We start from the raw sequence: 22,449 nt of genomic DNA on the forward strand, positions 1-22,449 counted from the left end.
GGTCATCCCTCGGTTCTGAATTCAACTCTCTAATGGTAATCTGGCTCCCCTGGGCTGTGTTCTGGAAGACAATAGGCTGAACCACCCACAGGCAGAATTCTCCTTACAAACCCCTGAGCTGGGATCTAATCCACACTCCTTGGTGAGCTGTAGGCCAGTCTGTCTACTTGAAGCTGCTCAACTCTAGCTACTTTGACAGAGCAAATCTATAGACACGTGAAACTCAAGCCTGAGCCTTTGGTGGAGACTCACACTTGAGAACACAGCCCGTCTCCTTCCTTGATTTCTTCCTTTTTAAATTCAGTTTGTTACACTGCTTTCCAGTCCAGCAGTAGCCAGCTGCCAGTCCATCCTGTCGGCATATCCACCTCTTTAGAAAATCTGAGTAAGATTGGGAGGAAACTGAAAATCCTGCCTCTCTCTGCCCATTTAGAGTGTGCGTTTCATCCTGTACACAAGGTCGCATGAGGGAAATTGGGAAGTGAAGGTCTAAAAAGAGCACTCAAGAGATTGCGTCATTCATTTTTCATTTTCTAACTAAACAATACAAAAAATTCTTAGTCTTTCCAGCTATGGCAAAAGCCTGTAGCAAAGGAGCACATCTCTCTTCCAGCCTCAGGAGAATGGTTTGTGTTGCTGTTCACAAATGCATGCAGGCAGCCGCACTGGACTCAGGCCCTAGCTGAACAAACACCCGGCTCCCAGTGTCACTGGCTGCAAACTTGTGCCTCTCTACCCAAAACAGCATTTCCCTACCTTCCCTTCCCTCTGACATTGTTTGGAAGAAAAGAGCTCCAAATCCAGGAAAGAACCTCAGAGGTCATCTGGTCAATCAGTTAACTGGCCAGTGAAGAAATCAAGGCTCAGCCCTGGCTGGTGTAGCTCAGTGGATTGAGCGCAGGCCTGCGAACCACACAATCGCGGTTCAATTCCCAGTCAGGGCACATGCCTGAGTTGCAGGCCAGTTCCCAGCAGGGGACTCACGAGAGGCAACCGTACATTGATATTTCTCTCCTTCTCTCCTTCCCTTCCCCTCTAAAGATAAATAAATAAAATCTTTAAAAAAAAAAAGAAATCAAGGCTCAGACAAATGTTGTTTGCCACCCAGGGTCACAGAGTTGTTAGAATGAACCAAGGCTTGCTAGAGGTAGCAAATCTACTTTCTCAAAGCAGACAGCCACAGATTTTAGGTAATAAAGAATTAACAGAAAGAGAGATCTGGCTTTTGCAGTGGGCTACTAAAGCGGTAATCTCTAGAGCTCTAGAATGTCCTGCCTGATAGGAATCTCTCTATTTGCTGGGGGCTTTGAGGTAGTCTAACAATATGAATTATGATAGAGGCCTTAGAAAGCACCATATAATTTCTGACCCCCTGGAGGAACTGGAGACTAAAGGTCAGCCATGCAGTGACTGAGCCCAAATTAAAACTGTAGGCACCAAAGACTCGAGTGAACTCCCCTGGTTGGCAATACTATTGCCATAACTGGAAGGAATTAATACCTTGCATGATTTCAGGGGGAGAGGACAATCAGAAGCTTCACATTTGGACCCCTCCCAGACCTTGCACCATACGTCTCCACATTTTTTTGTTTCTGATTGGTATTCCTCGGTTATGATAAAATGCTAGTCAAGAGTACAGTGCTTTCATGAATTCTGTGAGTGATTCTAGCAAATTATCAAAACTGAGAGGGTGGTGGGAACCCCTGAATTTGTAGGTAGCATCAGAACTGAGGGTGGTCTGGGGACGCCCACCCCCAGTGTCTGAAGTGAGGACAGTCTTGTGAAGGACTGTGCTCTTAACTTGTGACGTGTGGCCTGACTCCAGGTAGTCAGTGAAGGATCCCACACATGGGCACAGGTCCTGCTTCACTGCACAGGTATCTTGCAGGGCCACATTCGGGGGCCCCGAGAGTGGCAGAGATGTGGGCTGGGCAGGACAGAGGCAGCTTCCAGACTGTGAAGCTCATGCAGCAAGACCATTCTTTCCCTTCTTTCTCATCTCACTCGATGTTCCGAGGAAGAAGAAGGCCAGGGACTGAAACAGAGAACTCATCCTGTACTCTCGCTGATTCCAGTTAAGAAAATGTTGCCCCCTCCCATCCCTTTATTGGCCAGGGACCTCACTTGGGGGTCAAACAGAAGCATTTCCTGTTAAGCAACCCGACTCATCATTCCCCAAGTACTTCTTTCCAAAGGAGCTTCACTTGCATGTATATAGTATTTGGATCTAACTTCTAATTTACAGAAAACCCCGTTGAGGGAATTTGTGTAATGAGATCCCGAGGAAGCAGTGAGCTAAATTTAAAGGGTGTCCATAGGAAAACTGGGTTGGTGTCTTTACCATGTCAGTGTCATTGTAAAACATAAAAACGCCACGGCGGTACCAGGGCAACCGTGGGAGGAAACCCGATTCACATAAGCCAGCAGGAAAGGACGTGTTTGCAACAATTAGAGACATTTGAACACAGATTGCTATGTTTAGATGGTATCAAATTTTTATTAAGTACTTAGTTGTGGTATGGGTCCTGGGGCTAAGGGAAAAAGGGTTATTTTGCAGAGATGTGTACGGAAATATTTAGTCTAGGTAAAATATCATGGAGTCTCTATTCACCTTGAAATATGTCAGCATTCTTTGCTTTATGGTTTTGAATTTGGAACCATGTAGATATTTCATACAATTATAAAACAAAATTCAATTTAAAAATGTTAAACCCCTAAAATCTAAAATGAAATAAATAAACCTAACTGTAGGTCAAGCTGGAATGTTAATGCCACAGAAAACCCAATATTTTGATTGTACATCTTACAGAACAAAAAAGGAAATTTCAGAATTAATTCAGTATTGCTACTAATAACACTGGTACTGTTATTTTAAATCATTACCAAAATTACAGATTTGCTTTATCCCATTATATATATTTATGTGTTTACTTAAGGTATACAGATACATATTTACTTCTATTTTTATATTTATATTTACAAGTATACACACACAGTATAAAGCAAGTAACTGTGATATTGTCTTCAGGAACCAAAACTTTCAGCACTAAGAGAAATAAGATACAAATATAAAAATAAATAAAGTAAAAATCCTATAATCTTAAAATTAACTGAAAATTATCAGTATAAACTTGTGTTCCACTTTTTTCTTTTTTATAAATATTTTTTATTTATTTTTAGGGAAGGGAGGGAGAAAGAGATGGGGAGAAACATCATGTGTGGTTGCCTCTAGCACACCCTCTACTGGGGACCTGGCCTGCAACCCAGGCATGTGCCCTGACTGGGAATGGATCCAGCGACCTTTTGGTTTGCAGGCCTGCACTCAGTCCACTGAACTACACCAGCCAGGGCCATTTTTTCCTTTAAAAATTCATATTCCTTTGTTTTATGAAAAGAACTAATATCACTGACTAGGTTGGTGGTTTTTCAGTATCATTTCCCATCCAAACGAACTGGAGCTTTTTGGTGAAATGGCTGATTCCAGGGCTTGGTAGAAAATAGACAAGATGAGTCAGGAACATCTCAAACAACAAAACGACCAAAGATTACCAGGGTCCTATCAAAGGGACAGAGGAGCCAATACAAAGAGCTCTCACTGGTCACAGTTAGGACTTTTTGAGCCCAAAAGAAAATTGCAATATAGTTAAACAGATAACATACTTAAAATCCACTATTTTGGTATGATACTGAAAATGAAAACATTACCTTGGGAGGTTGCTAGTATCAACTCATTGCTTTGAAAACTGGTCAAAACAACAAATCAAACATTTTATGTAGTTCTTTCATACAGATAGTATTTTAAGCTAACCTAATAAAAGAATTCCATCTAATAAACATAGAAGAAAAATAGAATTAGAAAATAGTTACTTTTCAACCATTAGTTAAAGAATGACTGTGAAATGAGAGTTTATAATTGCCAATGGACAGACCCACTGGCAATCTGGACATGACACAAAAACAGACCAGCAGGCGTTATTTACCAGTAAAAGCCTCAAGTTCACAGCATCACTGAAGAAGCATTTTTGCCAAAGGACTGAATCTGTACCTTTTAAATCAAGCTTTTAAATATAAAGATTGATTTACAGTATAATGCCATGGTATGCAATCAGCTCATCCCAGGCTGCAGAAAATTCTGCAGGACAAAAGACCTTATTGTTTAACAAATAAATGCCACGAAAACAAAAAAAGGAGACTCAGGAGACACGGCAACCCAGGGCAACGTATAAGCCTGGTTTGGAATCCAAATAAAAACAAACCAACTATAAAAAATTACTAGATGATATATGATAGAACTGTACACCTAAAACCTATATAATTTTATTAACCAAAGTCATGTCAATAAAGTCAATTTAAAAAAAGAAAAATCACACACACATTTTACAAAATTGTCATGGAATAGACCGATAATATAGATGATGTTTAAAAAGTACTCATTTTCTAGACGTGATATCAATGCTCTTTTAGCGGTCCATAATAAACTGTTGGCCAATGAAATGACTTGCTACGTAGGATCTGCTTTAAATGACCAAGCGGAAGCAGGGAGGAAGAATTAGGTAAAACAGGATGGGCCACATATTAATGAACGTATAAGATGGATGATAGGCATACAGGGGCGTATCATAACACTCCTTTTGATTTTGTATATGTCTATAAATATCCCTAATAAAACATTTTTCAAAAGTGCTTCAGATAAAAATTTAAAGAACTAAAAAAGATGAATGCAAATATGACCACACGTTAACAACTGTGAGGTTCTAAGAGAAGGGAATATGGATGCTTACGTTTTCTTCATTTGACATGTTCACAATAGTAAACCAAACTGTAAAAGCACTTAAACCCAGCGAAGACGCCGAGCTGGGTCTGGTTAAAAGGATTTTGAAATGTCGCTACAGACATCGAATGCTGGCATTTACCACTGAGGCCCACAGAAAATTAAAAGCAAATGACAAAGGACACCAGAAAGTTCAAACCTGAATTAAATGATCAGGGAAAGAACAAAGGGGACCTGGACAAAAGGACTCTAGCTGACAGAATAGTGAACCTTCCACATAAAGGGCCTTCACATTAGAATAAAGCCACAGTAAGTTCACATGGGAGGGGCGGTGTTTTATCATTTGTAGTTTGGGGGCCCGAGGGTGATCAGTAAAAGACCTGGCCAGCACAACGTGCTCTAAGCCTTAACACCTCAGGCAACAGGGTACAAACAGCAACCCTGTGGAAGCTCGAAAGATTTTATGATTTGGAATTCTAACAGAAACCAGACAAAGCAGACAGCATGACTGTGACTCAGATGGGTCAGCAGCGATTGCAAAAGGCCCGCTTCTCGATAGAATCTCGAGCTGCAGCATGAGCTCACATCCTCTGTACACAATTAAGGCTCTTTCCCATACCTGATGATGACACACTGGTTCTCCCTGTCAATGATCATGTTTCTGTACATGTTATCTGCGAGAGCATAGATGTGCGGGGGGTTTTCATACTGTGCCTAGAAAAGCAGGACAAAACACAAAACCATGGTCAGGTAGGGCAACACATTAAATTTCTTTTCTTGGCCTTGGCCTATACCGCTGTATAGTCCCAATGTCTATAATTATATCTTGTGGGTTACATAACACGAGAATTCATAAACGTATCGAGGTCATGAGCAGTTACACCTAACAAAACACAGATGGAATCTGGAAGGACTCTTCTGTAGGTGTTCGTGTGATTCAGCCTTCAGGCATGACCCAGGCCTTCCGATATGCCCACACACGCTGGTCCACCCCAGCACACCTGTGCAGGCGGCACTCCACCGCCAAACGTTTCTAAGGATGCTCGGGCAACAGGCCCACTAAGGATCCGGGTCTGACTTGGTTGGAATCCCAAATTCCTACGCAATTTTGTTATAAGAGATAAGTTGGACATAACAATGAATGAGGAGAAAAACTAAAAATGTCCCATAAGAAGAGGGCAAGAGGCGTGGTTCTTGCAAGTGATAAACTGGTTTGCTCAGTTTGTTTCCTCTCAGCAGGAAAAAAAAAAAACTCCTGCCACATTGAGATATTCTCCTGCATTTTAGTTTCATGGGTTGTCTCAGCTATCAATAAATGTTAATTCGCTGTGTTGGAACAACTTCAGACCCGATTTCCCCAATTTCTTGGTAGCTACCTCCACCACTCACCTCAAAAGAAAAATGCTAAAGAGAAAAATACTTCGTGTGGTGTAAAGCTGGAGAAAGAACATTCCTTATATCTAAGGCTACCTAACATAAAAAGAAAGTGAAAACAAAGCCAGATCCAGAGTGAGAAGATAATAAAGCCCAGGCTACAAACATCACAGAGGAACTGGGATGATGGACGGGGAAGCAATTTGAAAAGGTAGAGTATTATGCAAAGGTACAGCATCATTTACTAATCCAACCTTGGGCCTTACTTTACTACGATGTACCTGTATTGTAGAAAAAGGGGACTGGCCCAGAATTGGCATTGGTTGTAGTCTCTGACAGATCAGGACTGGGCGACAAGAGTGGGTGAAAGAGGTTGTCTGGATGCCTGCACACGTGTTAAGAATTGGTGTATCCAGTGTTCACACTGCCCCTCAGGTTGTGAGCAGGAGGCTCACAAGGGGAACTGCCCAGTGAAGGCTGGAGGCTATTCCAGGGACATGGAGACAAAATAACTCCAATCGGAAACAAGAATACACCCCCGCCTTCACCTTACAGTCAGAGGGGATACATGGATGGGCCTCAGCATGTAGTTTTAAAATGACCTTCAAGCCTACATTGCTTGTGTAGGATTATTTTTAACATCTCCTTGCAGACAGGGAAATAGACTACAAAAAAGAAAAGAGGATAGAAAACAGAAGGAAATGAAATAGAGAGAAAGCTGTGGATATAGAGGAAAAGGTGTGGGCAAGTCACTACCCAATAAGGCTTTAAAGCTGATTAATTAGTTATACTTGACCTTTGATTATCTTTTAAGTTGACTTCCAATCTATGGTCTCACAGAACCTCTCAGCTACATGAGAATTACAGAATAGGTATTTCCTTTACCTGATTCTCCTCTTCCCTGAAGCCCCTGAAATTCACAGGTACCCGAGTTCAGCTCCATCACTTAGTAGATTTGAGTACTTTACCTCTCTAAGCCTCAGTTTCCTCATCTGTGAAATGGGGGTGGAGAATAATACACAACCAGCACCCAGAGCTGTTTTATTATTGTCACAAGTGTAACATAGCACCTGGCACTGTTACCATGAGGAGTTAAAAATAAATACATATTTTAAAAATTCTAGGGCATTTCTTTAAAGAAAACTCTTCAAAATATAAATGGACTGAAAGGGATTCATGTAGCAATGCTTTTCATAGAACTGGAAAGATACCCCACGAACACACAGCACTGCATCCACCCTGCCTGGGCCGTCATTGAGAATGCCAAGCCAGCCCCATGCCTGCTGCCCGGGGGCCCACCGCTCGGGGCCAGGGCAGGGCCCAGGCTCTGCTGACAGTGTTCCCCTTGTGCTGGGCTCCCATAAAGGCAGCATTATCAAAGGTCTTTCGCGTGGCAGCCTCCTTCGGCCCTAGCGACCAGCACCATTCATGTGGCAACAATGGGGTGGGCTCTTGCTCTGCGTAAATTGCCTTTCCACTTCAACTGATGAATTTGTGTGGGCTCTCTTTTGTTTGTTTTCCAGGGGTCAGGATTAATCAACGCTCTTGTGCTTCTGCTGCAAAGAAAAGAGCGAAGGGAAAAAGATGCAGAGATGGAGAGGCCTGGGGAAGTGATGAACTACGTAATGAAGCATTAATTAGGATTAGTCTCTGTTTTTACCACACAACTGAAATGGCTATGGAGCTGGGTCTGCACTAGGGACCAGGGTCACATTAATAAATGAAATAATAAAAGACTTCTTTTTCATGTTCCAGGCATAGCCACAGCTTAAGTAAGGTTCTGATTCAGACAGAGTGATTTCCATCGCCTGGTGTATTTTTTACCCATTACTGATGTTTCAGTCCGTAGAATTTTTTTGGCATGTGTGGATAGGGGAAGATCCCCCAAGCTGTGGGACTTATATCCTTTTTAACTAATTTTGTATATAATGGTCCAATGTTAAATAGTCCTATGCTTTTCTGAGCTGCACTTGAAAGGGCACCACATCATTAAAAATCAACACTGACACCTACTTAAGCTTCCCTAGTAATAATTCATAGTAAGGAAATGCAAGTGTATTGCCAATATCAAGAAATACTACCCATGCACCAAAGAAGCTTTTCAAAAACACTACAGTAATTTGTGTGGCACATAACTTACCGCTCCTTGGTACATTTCAATTTCCTTATCTCCAAAATATGGCATCTGCTTAAAAGGGTTGACGGAGATTAATACAGATCCGATATATGTCTGAATTTATATGCAGTTAAGGTCCATTGTTAACCTTCATAGCTACACATTTTTTAAAATTAAGTAACCAGATGTTATCAAAAATTCATAATGATTGTCCGGCGAAAATCTCACGTACTTGTTTCTAAAAGATTGCAAATAAAGACAAAGACAACTACCCACTAGCTCAGATTTCATTCCCCTCCAGGAAGAGTAATGGACTTCATTACCAAGGTGCTACAAAAAGAAATCACTGTTTTAAAGGAATTGAAGCTTATTCTTTAAGGCTGGTGACATGTACAGCTGGGGCGGGGAGTGGTGGGGAACAAACCAGAGATGACCAGGGAGTGAAGAGCAGTTATTATTCTTCTCAAATGATATTATTTATGCCTTGGAGCTTTCTTATCTCAGGTATACTAACTGCATTCATTTACTCATTCAACAAATAGCGAGATACAAGATGAATTTAACAGCCCTGCTCTTCTGAAGCTTAGGGAACTGAGTTGTGCCTATATTATTCAGAGCAGAAAATGACAAACCCATACAGGTCAGGCGTAGGGGAAGGTGTCTTTTCGCATGAGGAGCCCAGGAAGGCCTCTCAGAAGAGAACATGTTTATACTAGGTCTTCACTGTTTTACACGGCACTTAAACATGCCCCAATAAATCAAGTATCATTACACCATAAAGTATTTCCACGTATTCATTCAACAATCAACTAGTTTGAACTGGGCGTCTATAACATGCCAAGGACTGGTCTAGGTGCTGGGGATGCAGCAGTGAACAAAATAGACACAATGGAAAAAACTCCGTCTTCATGGAGGAAAAATCACAAAAACCAAAGAAAATGATAAAAAAATATAAACAACACACATATTCAGAATTGTTTTCTTCTACTTGATAATAAATACCAAAATGTTTAGAAAATTTGCAACTGAAGATGTAGTGCTATGGGATTTCCTCCCCCAAGGACACATTCACACGTCAGGACCACGTGTCAAACAGAGCAGTGCACTGAATCGGGCCGGACTGCCACACTCCCCAAGTTCAGGTCTCTCTGACCTTGGGTAAGTCGTATCTGAGAGCTGTGGTTGATGGGCGATGGCATGAAATAGGGCCTACTTGACAGGGTTTTATAAGAATTCAATGAAATAAACAGTATAAGACACTCAGCACAGTGTCTGGCGTGTAACAGACGATATTTCCTTCATTCACATCCTTTAAGATGCACATTTTGTCCCATGTCAGCATCCCTGAGATGCAGCTTTGGTGCTATCACTAAACACAAATGAGTCAAGTGCTGGATAAATCACATAGTATTTAAAAATTAATGTTTGTTCACAAAGGCGAGAATGTGGAATGATTCGGTTGGTGTTGCTGCCTTTTCCACTGACCAGAAGGACCTCAGACTTGAAAGGGTTGAGGCTACAATGACGGTAGAGAAGACGGGCTTGTTCCCAGACCCTATCTGATGCACCGGGGGTTGGTACGGGGGCAGTCCACGGCACTACGGGCACATGTGAGTGAGACAGTGAATTGTGACTGAAAGTCACCAGTCACAGAAGAGGGAACGAGAGCAAATACATTCCAAGTGGCAAAGTTAGATGAGGCCACCAATAGATTAACGGCCTACTTTTGGGGGGAGGCGAAAGTTAGCACAGCCAAATTTATTATGAAATGTCTATAATGCTGTAGACTGCGTGTTGACAATAACCCTGATCAAACACATACTGTCTACGTAGCACCAATCCAAGCTCCTCACCACAATCCTGTTGCTGTTTTAACCCTGTTTCACTGGGAAGAAACTGAGGCACAGACAGACTTTAAAACTTGCTAAAGGGGCAGAGCCACGATTCAAACCCAAGCAGCTGGTTCGAGAGTCCACACTCTTTACATTTAAACGGCAGCTGAGGGTATGTTTATTGACTCGAGAGAGAGGAAGAGACATCGATGGGACATTGATCGGTTGCCTCTAGTACGCGTTCCAACCAGGGATTGAGCCCACAACCTAGGTATGTGCCCTGACCAGGACTCGAACTCGCAATTTTTGGTTTAAGGACGACGCTCCAACCAACTAAGCAACCCGGCCAGGGTAAGAGTCCATACTCTTAGTCAACAAGCTATATTGTTTTTTCTGAGATTAGCAGGTTACATTGCTATTATTGTTATTGGTACAGCTACCAGATTTAGCAAATAAAATTAAAAATGCCCAGTCCCGGCTGGTGTCACTCAGAAGACTGAGCCCCAACCTGAGAACCAAAGAGTTGCCAGTTGGATTCCAGTCAGGGAACATGCCTGGGTTGTGGGCCAGGTCCCCAGTAGGGGCAATCAAGGTGATCGGCAACCACACACGGACATTTCTTTCCCTTCCTTTCTCCTCCCCTTCCTCTCCCTCTAAAAATGAATGAATGAAATATTTTTTAAAAAAGGCCCAGTCAAATTTGAAGTTCAGATAAACAATAAATAATTTATGCATGTATATCCCATGTAAGTATGCCCCCCCAAATATCTAGGACACACTTGTACTAAAAAATTACTTGTTATCTATCTGAAATTAAAACTTAGCCAGGAGTCCTGTGTTTTACTGCCAATCCTAAACTGGCAGCACAAGGATGCCATGCAGGACTGAGGGGTGTTTGATTAGAGAGCTCCATGGTCCTTTGTAAATTAGATTCTGTGATTCTTTGAGTATTCAAACCTCTGTCTCCCTTGGTTGATTTTTTCTCCCAGTATCCTGACCACACTATAGGGACCAAATCAAAACTGAATAAGTAAATAAAGTTTGGCCCTCACTCTGGTTCTCATGCCAAACAAATACAGTAATTTTCATGGTAAACCAAATTTTCAAGAAATAGTGCCCTGCTATGACTACCCCCATTTCAGAACAAGAGGATGTCTGCCTGCACTTATCTCGAGGTAAAAACAAATGTGGGTGGTATGTTTCCATGGAGGAGGGAGCCGTTCCCTTAGCTGGAAAGGTGGTGCTGTGACCGCCACCTGTCCTGGACAAACCACCGCCGCTGCACACAAAGAAAGAGCTGCCTGCAGACAAACACCCAAGGAACCACCTCCTCAGCAACCCCTTCCTATCCGCCAGGCCCTTGGTTACCAAGTGAATACGGATCCGATCGCCTAAGAGCTCTTACGGGAGGCAGCTTTTTTTTTTTCACTATTAATAATTTGCTACGTGAAAGTTTGTGAAGTCCTGACTTTCAATCACTAGTCTGCATACATTCTGGTGAGGGCCCGGGAAGGGGACAGTCCGAGAAAACCTTCTTGCAGACAACCCAAGCCAGTCCTGAACCAAGGACTGTGGGTAAAGGAGGGGAAACTGCAGCTGTTCCCTGAATCTCCCCATTGGGCTCTCAAGGGCCATGTTATTTGGGAGGATTCCTGGAAGAAAAAGTTTGCTTTGAAACGGAAGAACTGAGACAAGAGAGTTTAATTTAGATTTAAAGGAAACAAACATATATTTAGTTAGTGAGAGACTGTTCCTCTCACTGCCCGCCTTTTTTTCCACAGGGCTGGGTCTGCAGAGCAGACAGCTACTTTCCTGAGAGCAAAGGCCTCCCACTGGGCCGGGTCACAGCTCCAGAGCTCAAAGACCTCACTCCTACTCCTGCTACATAATTCAGGTGTGTCCCTGGAAAAAGCTCTTCCCAGCATTGTCTCTTCCCACATAATCTTTGGCTATGAAGGTGTGGCCCAAGGTTAATTTTGAAAATGGATGGAGCTACAAGGCTATGATACAAAACAAAACAGAAAAGCCCAGAAAAAAAAAAAGATAAATGCCATCTTATTTAACAGAATTTGCAAGACAGAAAGGGACCCAACACATCTCGGTTCCCAAATGCTTGCTGTGACTCTTTGAGTTACCACTGACTGCAGCAAGAATGACAAAAAGAGAAACAATGCCCCATGGCACTTTTCATAAACCTTATTCTGGGCAATGAAAAAGGCTGTCCTTTAGTCTTAAATGATTTCCTACCTATTTGGGGGGTGTTAAAATATTCTTTCTTTTAGGAAATGTGTGGCAGTACAGCTTCTTTATATAAAAAAATTTTATTGCTTTGTGAGAGAGAAACATCAATTTGTTGTTCCACTTACTTATGCATTCACTGGTTGATTCCTGTATGTGCCCTGACCAGGAATTGAACCCCAGCCGTGGTGTATCATATTGATGCTCTAACCGGCTGAGCTAACTGGCCAGGGTTGGCAAGTTTGTTTTGAACGGTCTTAATAGACAAAGATAAAAATTTAACTTAAAGAAAATTTTCAATTAACTAATGAGTCCCCCCCAAACCACCCACACTGACCTAATCAGCTTCCCTGTTTTTATCACGGAGGTGGGGCAGGGAGCCAACGGGACTCGCCTGAAGACCTGTGGAGAACGGTCAAGCTGGAACTTGAGCCCGTGGCTCCAGCCACCAGACCAGCCTTCACTTCGCCACAGCCCCTCAGCAAACTGACTGCCAAGGGACAAACCTCACAGGGAACAACTGCACTGCCTTCAGCTCCAGTTGGTCTGGCACGAAAGTCTCAACCCCTCATCCAAGGGCTGAAGTTGCCAAATGCTCTTCAGTGTGGTCTTTGAGTGAAAACAAGTTTGGAGAGGGCTGGACCAAATGGGCACAGCGTGCTTTCACACAAGAACTACTTCGTCAGCCAAGTGGCTCGAAAGATGTCTCGCCAGGCAGAAGAGCAAACAGTGCAATGTTTTCCTCATATATTTTCCAGTACCATGCATTATAAGGAGTGTGGCAACATTCAGGAAAAATGGATGGCAAATTAAACCTTGTCTTAGGATAAATAGCTGAAAAACTATGCATTTTTATTGGTAAACGACATTAGCTTTTTCTAAGTAGATGTTCTTCTAATGTAGGGCAGAGGAATGTGCATCAGCTTGAATGCATTAACAATTGATCCAAAGGCTGACCTTCAGTACAAGACAATGTGCTGGTATTAGATGTAGAAGAGGTGAAATGAGCAATTTTATAAATTAATGTGAAGTCAAATCTCTCCCTGCCTTACTTACTAGGCTTAGGATTGATAGGGGAGGAAAACCCCTTCTTATGTGAAATAACGCATTAAACTGATTTTTTTTAAAGGGCTTTTATCACTTATCAGAGGAGAAGATTTGCAGCTCCACCCTTGGTATTATTCCATAAACATCCAACAGACCCATCAGGCTTCCTTAGAGCTGAAAGCTGCTGTGTGCTATTGACGGATAGCGCATTGATGCTGAGTTTCTCCTTTACTGAGTGGGCAGGGATTTCTGAAACACGAAGTCATTAGTGGTCAACTAACTCATTTCCTTGGTAGAGCACACGATTAGTCAGTCATTGATTCAAAGGCATTAATTCAGAGGCTCATAATCAGCCCCCTCTTTGTGAGTCATTTAAAAATTCTACCATCTGAATATAAAAAGCAAGTTTCAATAGTCAACAAATTTCAATGAATGCGTAATACAACGCACTGTGCCAAGAATTATGCAGGAAACTAAAATGCATGATGCAAGAGAATGCCATTTTTGTTAAAATTAACAAGAAAGCACACATATATGCATGTCTATATGTGGATAAATTGAAAAATATACAGCAAGAGCGTATATGGGAACTAATCCTACTCATATATGGTGGGATTTTAGGGGATTTTAGTGTTCCACTTGGTGCTTGACTGATTTTACAAATCATGTTAAATAAAAATATATTGCTTTAAAGGGTTTTTTACATTTTGGTTTTTAAAAGAAGACATACCAGACACAGTCCTTATCCTCAAGGAATCTCCCGTGTTTTGGGGGTTAATGATCTTTGTGGGAAGAAATGAGTATGTCTAGGTTGGCTGCTGATACCCGCTGACGTCACTTTTCTTTTCTTACCCAGCTTATCAAAACCCATGTTTCTATGTAAATAATGTAATAAGCTGAGCCTGCATTCTATGAACATTCCAATAAATAATTTGTTCAACTACATGCAGGGGAATAGCCTTTTATGGTATTGTCAATAAACCAATCCTCTATTTAAAAGTTTCCAGGATAAAATGCTTTTGAATTTCCAATAAGCATCTTTACAATTGAATCTTTGAAATGTAATTCAGAAATACAGAAATAGGGGAGGGACTTGCACACCTGCCTAATGTATCATAATAATAAATAACTAAGGCTGATTGTGTACTTACTGCGCTCACTTTTTCACTTACCCTACATCAGCCTCAGGCGGGAGATTGCACTGACACATTTTGCAAGTGAGGAAATCAAGGCACACGCACACAGATCACAGAACTTTCGAAGGTCACAGCCCATGCAGAATGAGGTTTGAAATCAGGAGGCTCAGGCCCACTTCCTGCGCCCAACTTTTCCTTCTATCACCTGCAAGTTTCTATATAGCATGGGTTAAACATTTTCATGGTGATAAGCCCAGATAAGGGGAGTGTATTTCCATTTTTTCACCAAGTAAAATTTAATCTTACAGCTGAATACAACTGCTTTCACAATTAAGTTAAAGAAAGTTCTGCCCAGGTATCTAGAAATTAAACAAAGATTTTTTTCTGTCAAGGGCCAGAAAAGTAATTATTTCAGGCCTTGAAGGTCATCTGGTCTATCGCAACCACCCAGCTCTGCCGTTGCAGCTGGAGAGCAGCCACAGACAAGAACAAAACAACTGAGCACGGCTGTGCGCCAATAAAACTTTTGGTATAAAGTGGGCAGTGAGCAGGGTTTTGTCTGCAGGCAGTAGGCTGACACCCCTGATCAATATGGCAAATAAATACAAATATAGCTGTTAACATTTGAAAGCAGGGGTTTAGGGGGTTCACTCCCCAGGTATTTGGTAAAAACCTCCTTGGAAAACAGGAAACACCACAGTATCAGAACTGTCGAAGTGCCTTGGAACTGTGTATTGTTCCGTAAACACCTGGTGGACTGAAAGCCCCTAATGACGAGATAGGCAGTCCCTGAAAAAGCACTGTGACTGAGGTACGGGTGTGCTTAACTAGAAGTCAAAGGACCAGCGCAGATAAGAAACAGAAGCTACTGACGTGAAAACTGTTCTCCCCATGCTTGGGGGTTAAAATCTGAAACGCACATTACAAGGGTTGCAGATCTCCATGTGTGATGGTCCTCCACAATACCATACCTTCAGAAGTCACCAAGAGCACCAAAGTTAAACTGGCCGATACCACTCTACAGGTTTCACACAAATCTTCATGTCTGTAACCAACTCTGTAATAATTCCACTAAAAAATCTTTACCTAGTTGCACCAGACAACTAATTCCTGAATCCTTAACTATCACAGTTCTCTTTTTATAATGACGTCAACATGCATTTGCATCAAATTTCCATTCTGAATGTTAAAGAAGTCCTATAAATTATAATGGCATCTGGAAAGCTAAAACTGAAATACAAAGGACAACTCAAGAACATCAGGCATTTTCATTAGGTGATCAATGTTTCCTTTAGTAAACATAAGAATGCAGAAAAACTGACAAAACTGCACAGACTTTGCCTAAGGCAATCTTTTTTAAACCTTTTAAATCTGATGTTAATTGCTTTGCAATTAGGCAAAGCCATCGACAGAACTCTGCAGATCAGGACTTTCTTTCTAGGACGGGCAGAGCTTGTGGGCGCCACGTGCGTGGCTAGAGGACGTCAAAGGGGCCGTGCCGTGGATTACAACAGATGGACACTGGCTGCATCTCGATAACGGGGAGCGCCAGGGAAATGACTTAGTACCATCTTTGCCCTTCCCACAGCCTGGACCGAGGGACAGACAAGTACACAACCACATTCTGAAAGGGCGAAAGTGACCCGAGCGAAAGCGTTCAGACGGAACTTCTTACACTGGGAGCAAAGCCCCGTTTTACCGTGGACACTGCCATCTCGTTCAGCAACGTCCAAAGGAACCAACAAAGGATACGAAAATGTAGTCATCCATGTATCTCTTCTTCAGATTCTCCACGATGGCGTTCTCGGTGATCTTGGAGAGGAGGACCATGTCGTCCACGCCGCTGTGCTTGACATTGTGGCTCTGCCAGTGGTACCGGTAGGCACCTTTGCTCCCCTGCAAATGGAGAACGCACAATTATTAGCATAGCTTACTTTCTCCTAGAGTTAAAAAGAATGCCACTCATTTCCCAAATAGTCCTCCTATCAAATGCAGCAGAGCAGAGTGAATCGAGGTTTTGCTATCTGCAGACCCAGCCTCAAGTTTCGGCTCGAATTCAAGTTCACAGATGAGTGAAGTGGGGAAAAGCTATCTCAGCTCACCATGCCGCTTCAGCTTCTTTCCCCACTGGAAAAATGGGAGACATAAGCCCCAATTTGTAAGCTGCTGGAGAGATTAAATAACATGACATGTAAAGCACTGAGCAGGGTCTGGAGTACAGCACAATAAATGATCAACGGTCTCCAATCATTCCTTAAACTTTATTATTTTATAGTATTTATCGATGAAGATGAGCGGTAAAATAGAAACTTTCTAGATTTGCCTTGCAAATTATATGGCAGAACTCAGAAGTGGAAAAAATATGCATCACACAATGACTAGGTCACACCACCGTCATTTTTCCTTTGTTAAACTTCCCACTTGCCAATGCAACATTGTCCTGCTGCATTTAAACAACAGGCTGCACTTTGATGACAGACCACTGGTATATTAATGAGGAAAAGGACAGGAGCCTGAACAAGATCACAGAACACGCTACGCACAGGAGAACATCATCTGGCCCCATGACCTCCTGGGACAGATGAAGTTACAACTTAACACCAGGAGTGGCTTCTGACCACCCTGTGGTCTGCATTGTCTTTAACTGGGCATTTCTGCAGTGGAACCCCCTGCAGGTCCAGCTGTCTGCTGAGCCCTAGGATCGGGGGAGGATGGGAACACCATGGTGGCTGCACCTGGAGAGCTCACCATCCATGGAAGGACACCCAGCTATCGACAGGTGTGATTCACGTGTCAGCAAAGATCAAATATAAACAAGTATAAAATGGGGGTTCTGGCAGCAGGGGAGACTCCCTTATCCTGGGAGAGACAGAAAAACTTCCTGCAGACAGGGCCACTGATGTGGATCTAAAACACTTCCACTTTTCCAGAGGAGTAGAGGAAAAAAGAGTATTCTTTCTAATGTACCCTCACTGGGGCAAAAAAAAAAAGCTGACACACATGAAATAATGACAACACATGACTAGATACTGGAGGACTCTCCCTCCCCTTCAAACCCTTCACGAACCCTACTGGACAGGACGCACAGCCAAGACTCAGCTTCAGCCCCCACCTCGGGAGTTCACTTTTTGCGCAAGTTTGGACAAAGGAGAGAAAAATTCTGAATNGAGGAGTAGAGGAAAAAAGAGTATTCTTTCTAATGTACCCTCACTGGGGCAAAAAAAAAAAAAAGCTGACACACATGAAATAATGACAACACATGACTAGATACTGGAGGACTCTCCCTCCCCTTCAAACCCTTCACGAGCCCTACTGGACAGGACGCACAGCCAAGACTCAGCTTCAGCCCCCACCTCGGGAGTTCACTTTTTGCGCAAGTTTGGACAAAGGAGAGAAAAATTCTGAATAGGGGTATTTAGAGAGGCTGCCTGATCGGTGTCAAAAGTAGAATGACAAAAGGTAACAGGAGGCTCTTCGAGAGAAGGGGGAGGCGGAAGAAGGCAAGACAGACGCCATTTTAAATTTCGCTTTTTAAAATTGTTTTCTTTTCTGGAGGCATGGGTCCTTTGATAAAAGCATGTTCTAAGAGGCTCTGGGAAAAGCAATTAAGAAAAAAACAGCTTGGAAGGGGCCTCCCCAGGAAAAGCATACCGGAGCCATGGCTCAGGCTCCGGGAGGGGGTTCTGGAAGGCTCGCCACCCATGCTGCCTCACAAAGGGAAACTGTTCATGTGATATATTTGGTTTTCTCAGAACAACATGTAGCATCAGTTCTACAAAATTACCTCAGACCTCACCACTCCTTCTTCCTCTTGTGGCAAAGCAGAAAGAGAAAAAGCACTGGCCACAGCATGACTCACTGGATCTCCACGGTTTCCCTCCAACCAGATACAGATTCCTGGCGAAGCCTCCCTCCTTGCCTCCTTGTTTATTCTTTCTGGGCCCCCAGAAAATAAACCAAGGTCCCTGAGTAACTAACCAGGAGGTGTGTTTGTATATTTGCTTTTAACCCCAATAAATATCCACCTACTTAGAAGAGGTAAAAAATGTTACGTTTTCTTTGGGTGATGTGAGCACAGTTGATCAAAGCAGGACTATTACTAGGCTGTTGTTTAACTTCTGCAAAGGGTGAGCCATTGAGGGGCTCTGTGTCCCAGTGCATGTGGTTGTGCTGACCCATAAAACCATCTTTCTCAAGGTGACCTGGGCTTTCCTCCATGTCACTGGAGAGGGACACATTCTGTCCTACTTCAGAGGCAGTGCCCTCCTCCTTCTAGTGGCAGTTGTCCTGGTGGAGTGTATGAGCCCCATGGCCCCAAATGTCCCTTGACATTGCAGAGTCCCACCCCTGGGTCTCCGGACCTCCCTGTACAAGACAGTAAGGAACCAACAGTGGGACTCAACAGTCGCTTCGAGCCAGGCAACGAGCCATTTGATATGTGCTGGTTGCCCTCCTTACTATTCCAAACCGCCACCGGAGGAGACGGGTTAACATTCCCACGCTACAGCAGAAGGAAGCAGACTTCCCGACTAGTCAAGCAGCAAAGGCAAGAACCGAAGTCTCTAGGACTGTGAACTCATGCAGACAGCATGGTTTCTCCCTGCTTTCTCCCTCATGACTTATTGAATGTCTCCACCTGTTAAGTATACTAAGATGGCAACAGAACGATAGACTTGTTCCAAAATATCATTAAAAATTCATATATTCTTTGTTAACAACCCACCTTCTCCTAGCATCAAAGATGACAACACTGAAGTTGTTTTTTATTTGACGCATTTCCTATGTCCCATTGGTCGTGAATCTCAATCTCTCTCTGCCCCCTACTCCCTCCCATCAACCCTCTCTCCCTCCTTCTCCCAGGCAACTAGGGAACTCATTCGACCTTCATAACCACTCCCCATACTATGTATTATTGTCTCTATTTTGCTGATGAAAAAAAACTGTCCAAGGTTTTCCAACTGCAACCCCTATGTCTTTATTAACGGCCTCTTTCTACGCCTTTCTCCTCCCTCCACCCCCACCCCCAAAAACCCCACAGTTCAGATGATGTAAAGGGAGGGAGGGTGGGAGCACAAAGAGCTTTTGGGGGACAGATGACCTGCTCAGATTGTCAAGGACAAAGCCAGANTTCCTATGTCCCATTGGTCATGAATCTCAATCTCTCTCTCCCTCCTTCTCCCAGGTAACTAGGGAACTCATTCGACCTTCATAACCACTCCCCATACTATGTATTATTGTCTCTATTTTGCTGATGAAAAAAAACTGTCCAAGGTTTTCCAACTGCAACCCCTATGTCTTTATTAACGGCCTCTTTCTACGCCTTTCTCCTCCCTCCACCCCCACCCCCAAAAACCCCACAGTTCAGATGATGTAAAGGGAGGGAGGGTGGGAGCACAAAGAGCTTTTGGGGGACAGATGACCTGCTCAGATTGTCAAGGACAAAGCCAGAACCCACCCAGAGGTAAATGAATGCTGGGATAGGAAGTCCTACTACAGGGCGGCAACTTTAGGAGGGAAACTATAAGCCAAACATGGAAACGTAGGTTCTCATCCCAGCCCAGGGAAACTTGAAAGTTCTCCAGAGGGCAACAGAAAAGCTCTGTTTTGCTATCAGGGACAACAAAATTTGATCACGGCACGACTTTTCCAGGGGCCTTCCTCGGAAGGCAGCCGAGTCTGGGAGCCCGTGGAGGGCAGGGTGGGAAACAGTTCTCTCTGCCCAGCCCTAGCCTGTGTGTCGGAAGCAGAAGGCTAGGCTGAAAGTTGCCTTCGGGCCACAAACCACTGTCCTAGAAGTGTGAGAACATGAACTGTGTTTCTGGAGCAAATAACCTCGACCCCCTCCCCTCCTCCTCACACGCCCGATGGAGGGGAGAGCAGAAGTGGCTGCCGCGCCAGCTGGGAGGAGGAAGGGCAGTGACAGGGACTTCCCCGACCGTGAGGAATGTCACCCTTCTCAGACGGCAGAGACCGGTTTACCAGCCTGTCCTCTCAGCAAGTGCCAGCTCCCTTCCCTTCTGTGGGCTTCCATTTGGCTGGGAAATGCCTTTTTGCTTCCCCCACTAAAAATGGTAACTTTTTAAACAAGGTATTTCATTTCACAACAGCCGTGGAGGAGTGAGGCATCGCTGCACACAGGAAGGAGTGTAGCTGACATGCCAGCTGAGAAATGATAATGCAAGTAATAAATGATAATAATTATAATGATGACGAAAACTTACGTGACCCTCTAACAATTACGACAAATTACAAGGGAGATATTTCCCATTAGATAAGGCTTGAGTGCTGCGTATCTCGGGTACGCCTTTAGTCTTTTATTAAAAAGCAACGGATTCACACACATGTTCTAGAAAGGGGGGTACACCCATATCCACATTAACAGCCTGGTTTGTTCCTCCCATTTCGGAGTGGCCCCAAGGCACAGGAGTCCCTCACAGGGAGGAAGAACCCAGGTCACCGATTCTCGGACTGATTTGAGAGGCAGAGTGTCACTCACTGGTGTTTGTTTACAAGGGTGGGGGACTAGGAAGAGTGAAGGTGAGTCAGCACAGAGGCGAGGACTGTTCCCTCCTGAAAGCCGACCTTCACTGGAGAAAGCCCCAGTGTCCTGCAGACACACTCTCTAGTGTCTCAGTGAGCACTTTCCTTCTCTGGCTCGTCCAGGAGAGAAGAGGTGACCACATACTGGGTAACTATAGTCTTCAAACGCCCAGAACAGGGAGCCATCGACGTGCTGGGTGAACACAGTGGGCCCAGTGTTGGGCGGGCCTGGGCAGGGCGATCGCCCACATTCTCACCTTCTTCCAGGGGGAGTAGACTGCACAGTAATTGTAGACAGCAGTGTGGGAATAGGCACCGAAACTGCAGTCCCACAGAGCAGTAGTTACACAGTTAATGGAATAAAAGTGAATTCACACCCTCTTTGATCCAGCGAGCGCATTTTTAGAACCGGCCTCTCGACACACACACAAGGTCGTTCACCGTGGCGGAGTGGGTAATGGGAAAAGCAGGCACGGGGCGTGGACTGACCAGAATATGGCCCACGCTCCCCAGGAAGGAGCCCGCTGGTGCTAACATGGAAAATCTTCAAGACACACAGTTTCCTTAAGATAGCGATCGACATGTGGATTAAGTGAAGAACGATGGCATTTGTCTGCACTGTTTAGAAGACGTGTTAGGACGGTTTTCCTGAAAGACACACAAGGTTCCGTTGGGGAGAAGGGGGGCTTTTACTTCCCATTTTAAACTTGTCTGCCCATTTTACATTTTTAAAAAACCCATATGCCCGTCTTAGTAAAATTTAAAAATAAATGGAAGCATTGAAAACAATGCCAGTGCTATCCAGCATTTTCGGGTGGGGGTGGGCAGTGCTGGGTGGTGACCGAGGGACCCCTAAGCTGGACCGTCACTATAAACCCGGCTTCCGTGCAGGCTGCTCAGGGTCTGGAAGGTGGGTCGGGAGCTGTCGTCTGGAGGAGCAGATGCCAGGTCTGGGAAGATCGGCTGGTCCTCGAGCACAACAGGACAGCAGACCCGATCTCCAGAAACCCTGGGGCTAGAATGCGCCTGTGTTATAAGCGAATCACCCTGAGAAGCAGATAAACCATACTCCTACCGTGAAAAGTGGACCATGGGTAACCCTCTGGCCTGCCATCAGACTGAGCTTGTGTCTTTTGTCCCAGTGAGTCATAACAGGAAAGGCACAGAACTATCTCTTAGACTTTAATGTTTTTAATTGACGGTCTGGGGAATTCTGCCTTTGCAGGTCTGCTACTTGACTGGAATGAAACACCTACTTTCACTGCAAATGGTGGGGGCAGGTCAACTATAAATGTTTATTTGTCTCCTATGTGCCAAGCACAGCAAACCAGCATTGGGCTTGCTGTGTATTTCAATGCTGTGGAATTTAGATCCCCTCGTTATGGTGTTGTGAAG

At 43.8% G+C, this 22,449-nt stretch overlaps 1 protein-coding gene across 1 annotated transcript in view; it reads right to left on the reverse strand.

Moving 5' to 3' along the window:
• Nucleotides 1-22,449, reverse strand: part of MYO1E (myosin IE) — a 203,152-nt gene that overhangs the window by 105,774 nt on the left and 74,929 nt on the right. The window contains exons 2-4 of the mRNA XM_037054008.1: nt 16,267-16,410; nt 8,286-8,375; nt 5,391-5,485 (exon numbers count right to left, since the gene is read on the reverse strand). Coding sequence (XP_036909903.1) covers nt 5,391-5,485; nt 8,286-8,375; nt 16,267-16,410 — 329 coding nt within the window. The remainder of the gene's footprint in view (nt 1-5,390; nt 5,486-8,285; nt 8,376-16,266; nt 16,411-22,449) is intronic.

Source organism: Sturnira hondurensis, unplaced genomic scaffold (genome assembly GCF_014824575.4).
Source record: "Sturnira hondurensis isolate 20B ecotype Veracruz unplaced genomic scaffold, ASM1482457v3 Scaffold0008196, whole genome shotgun sequence".
In the NCBI taxonomy this organism is placed as follows: Eukaryota; Metazoa; Chordata; class Mammalia; order Chiroptera; family Phyllostomidae; genus Sturnira; species Sturnira hondurensis.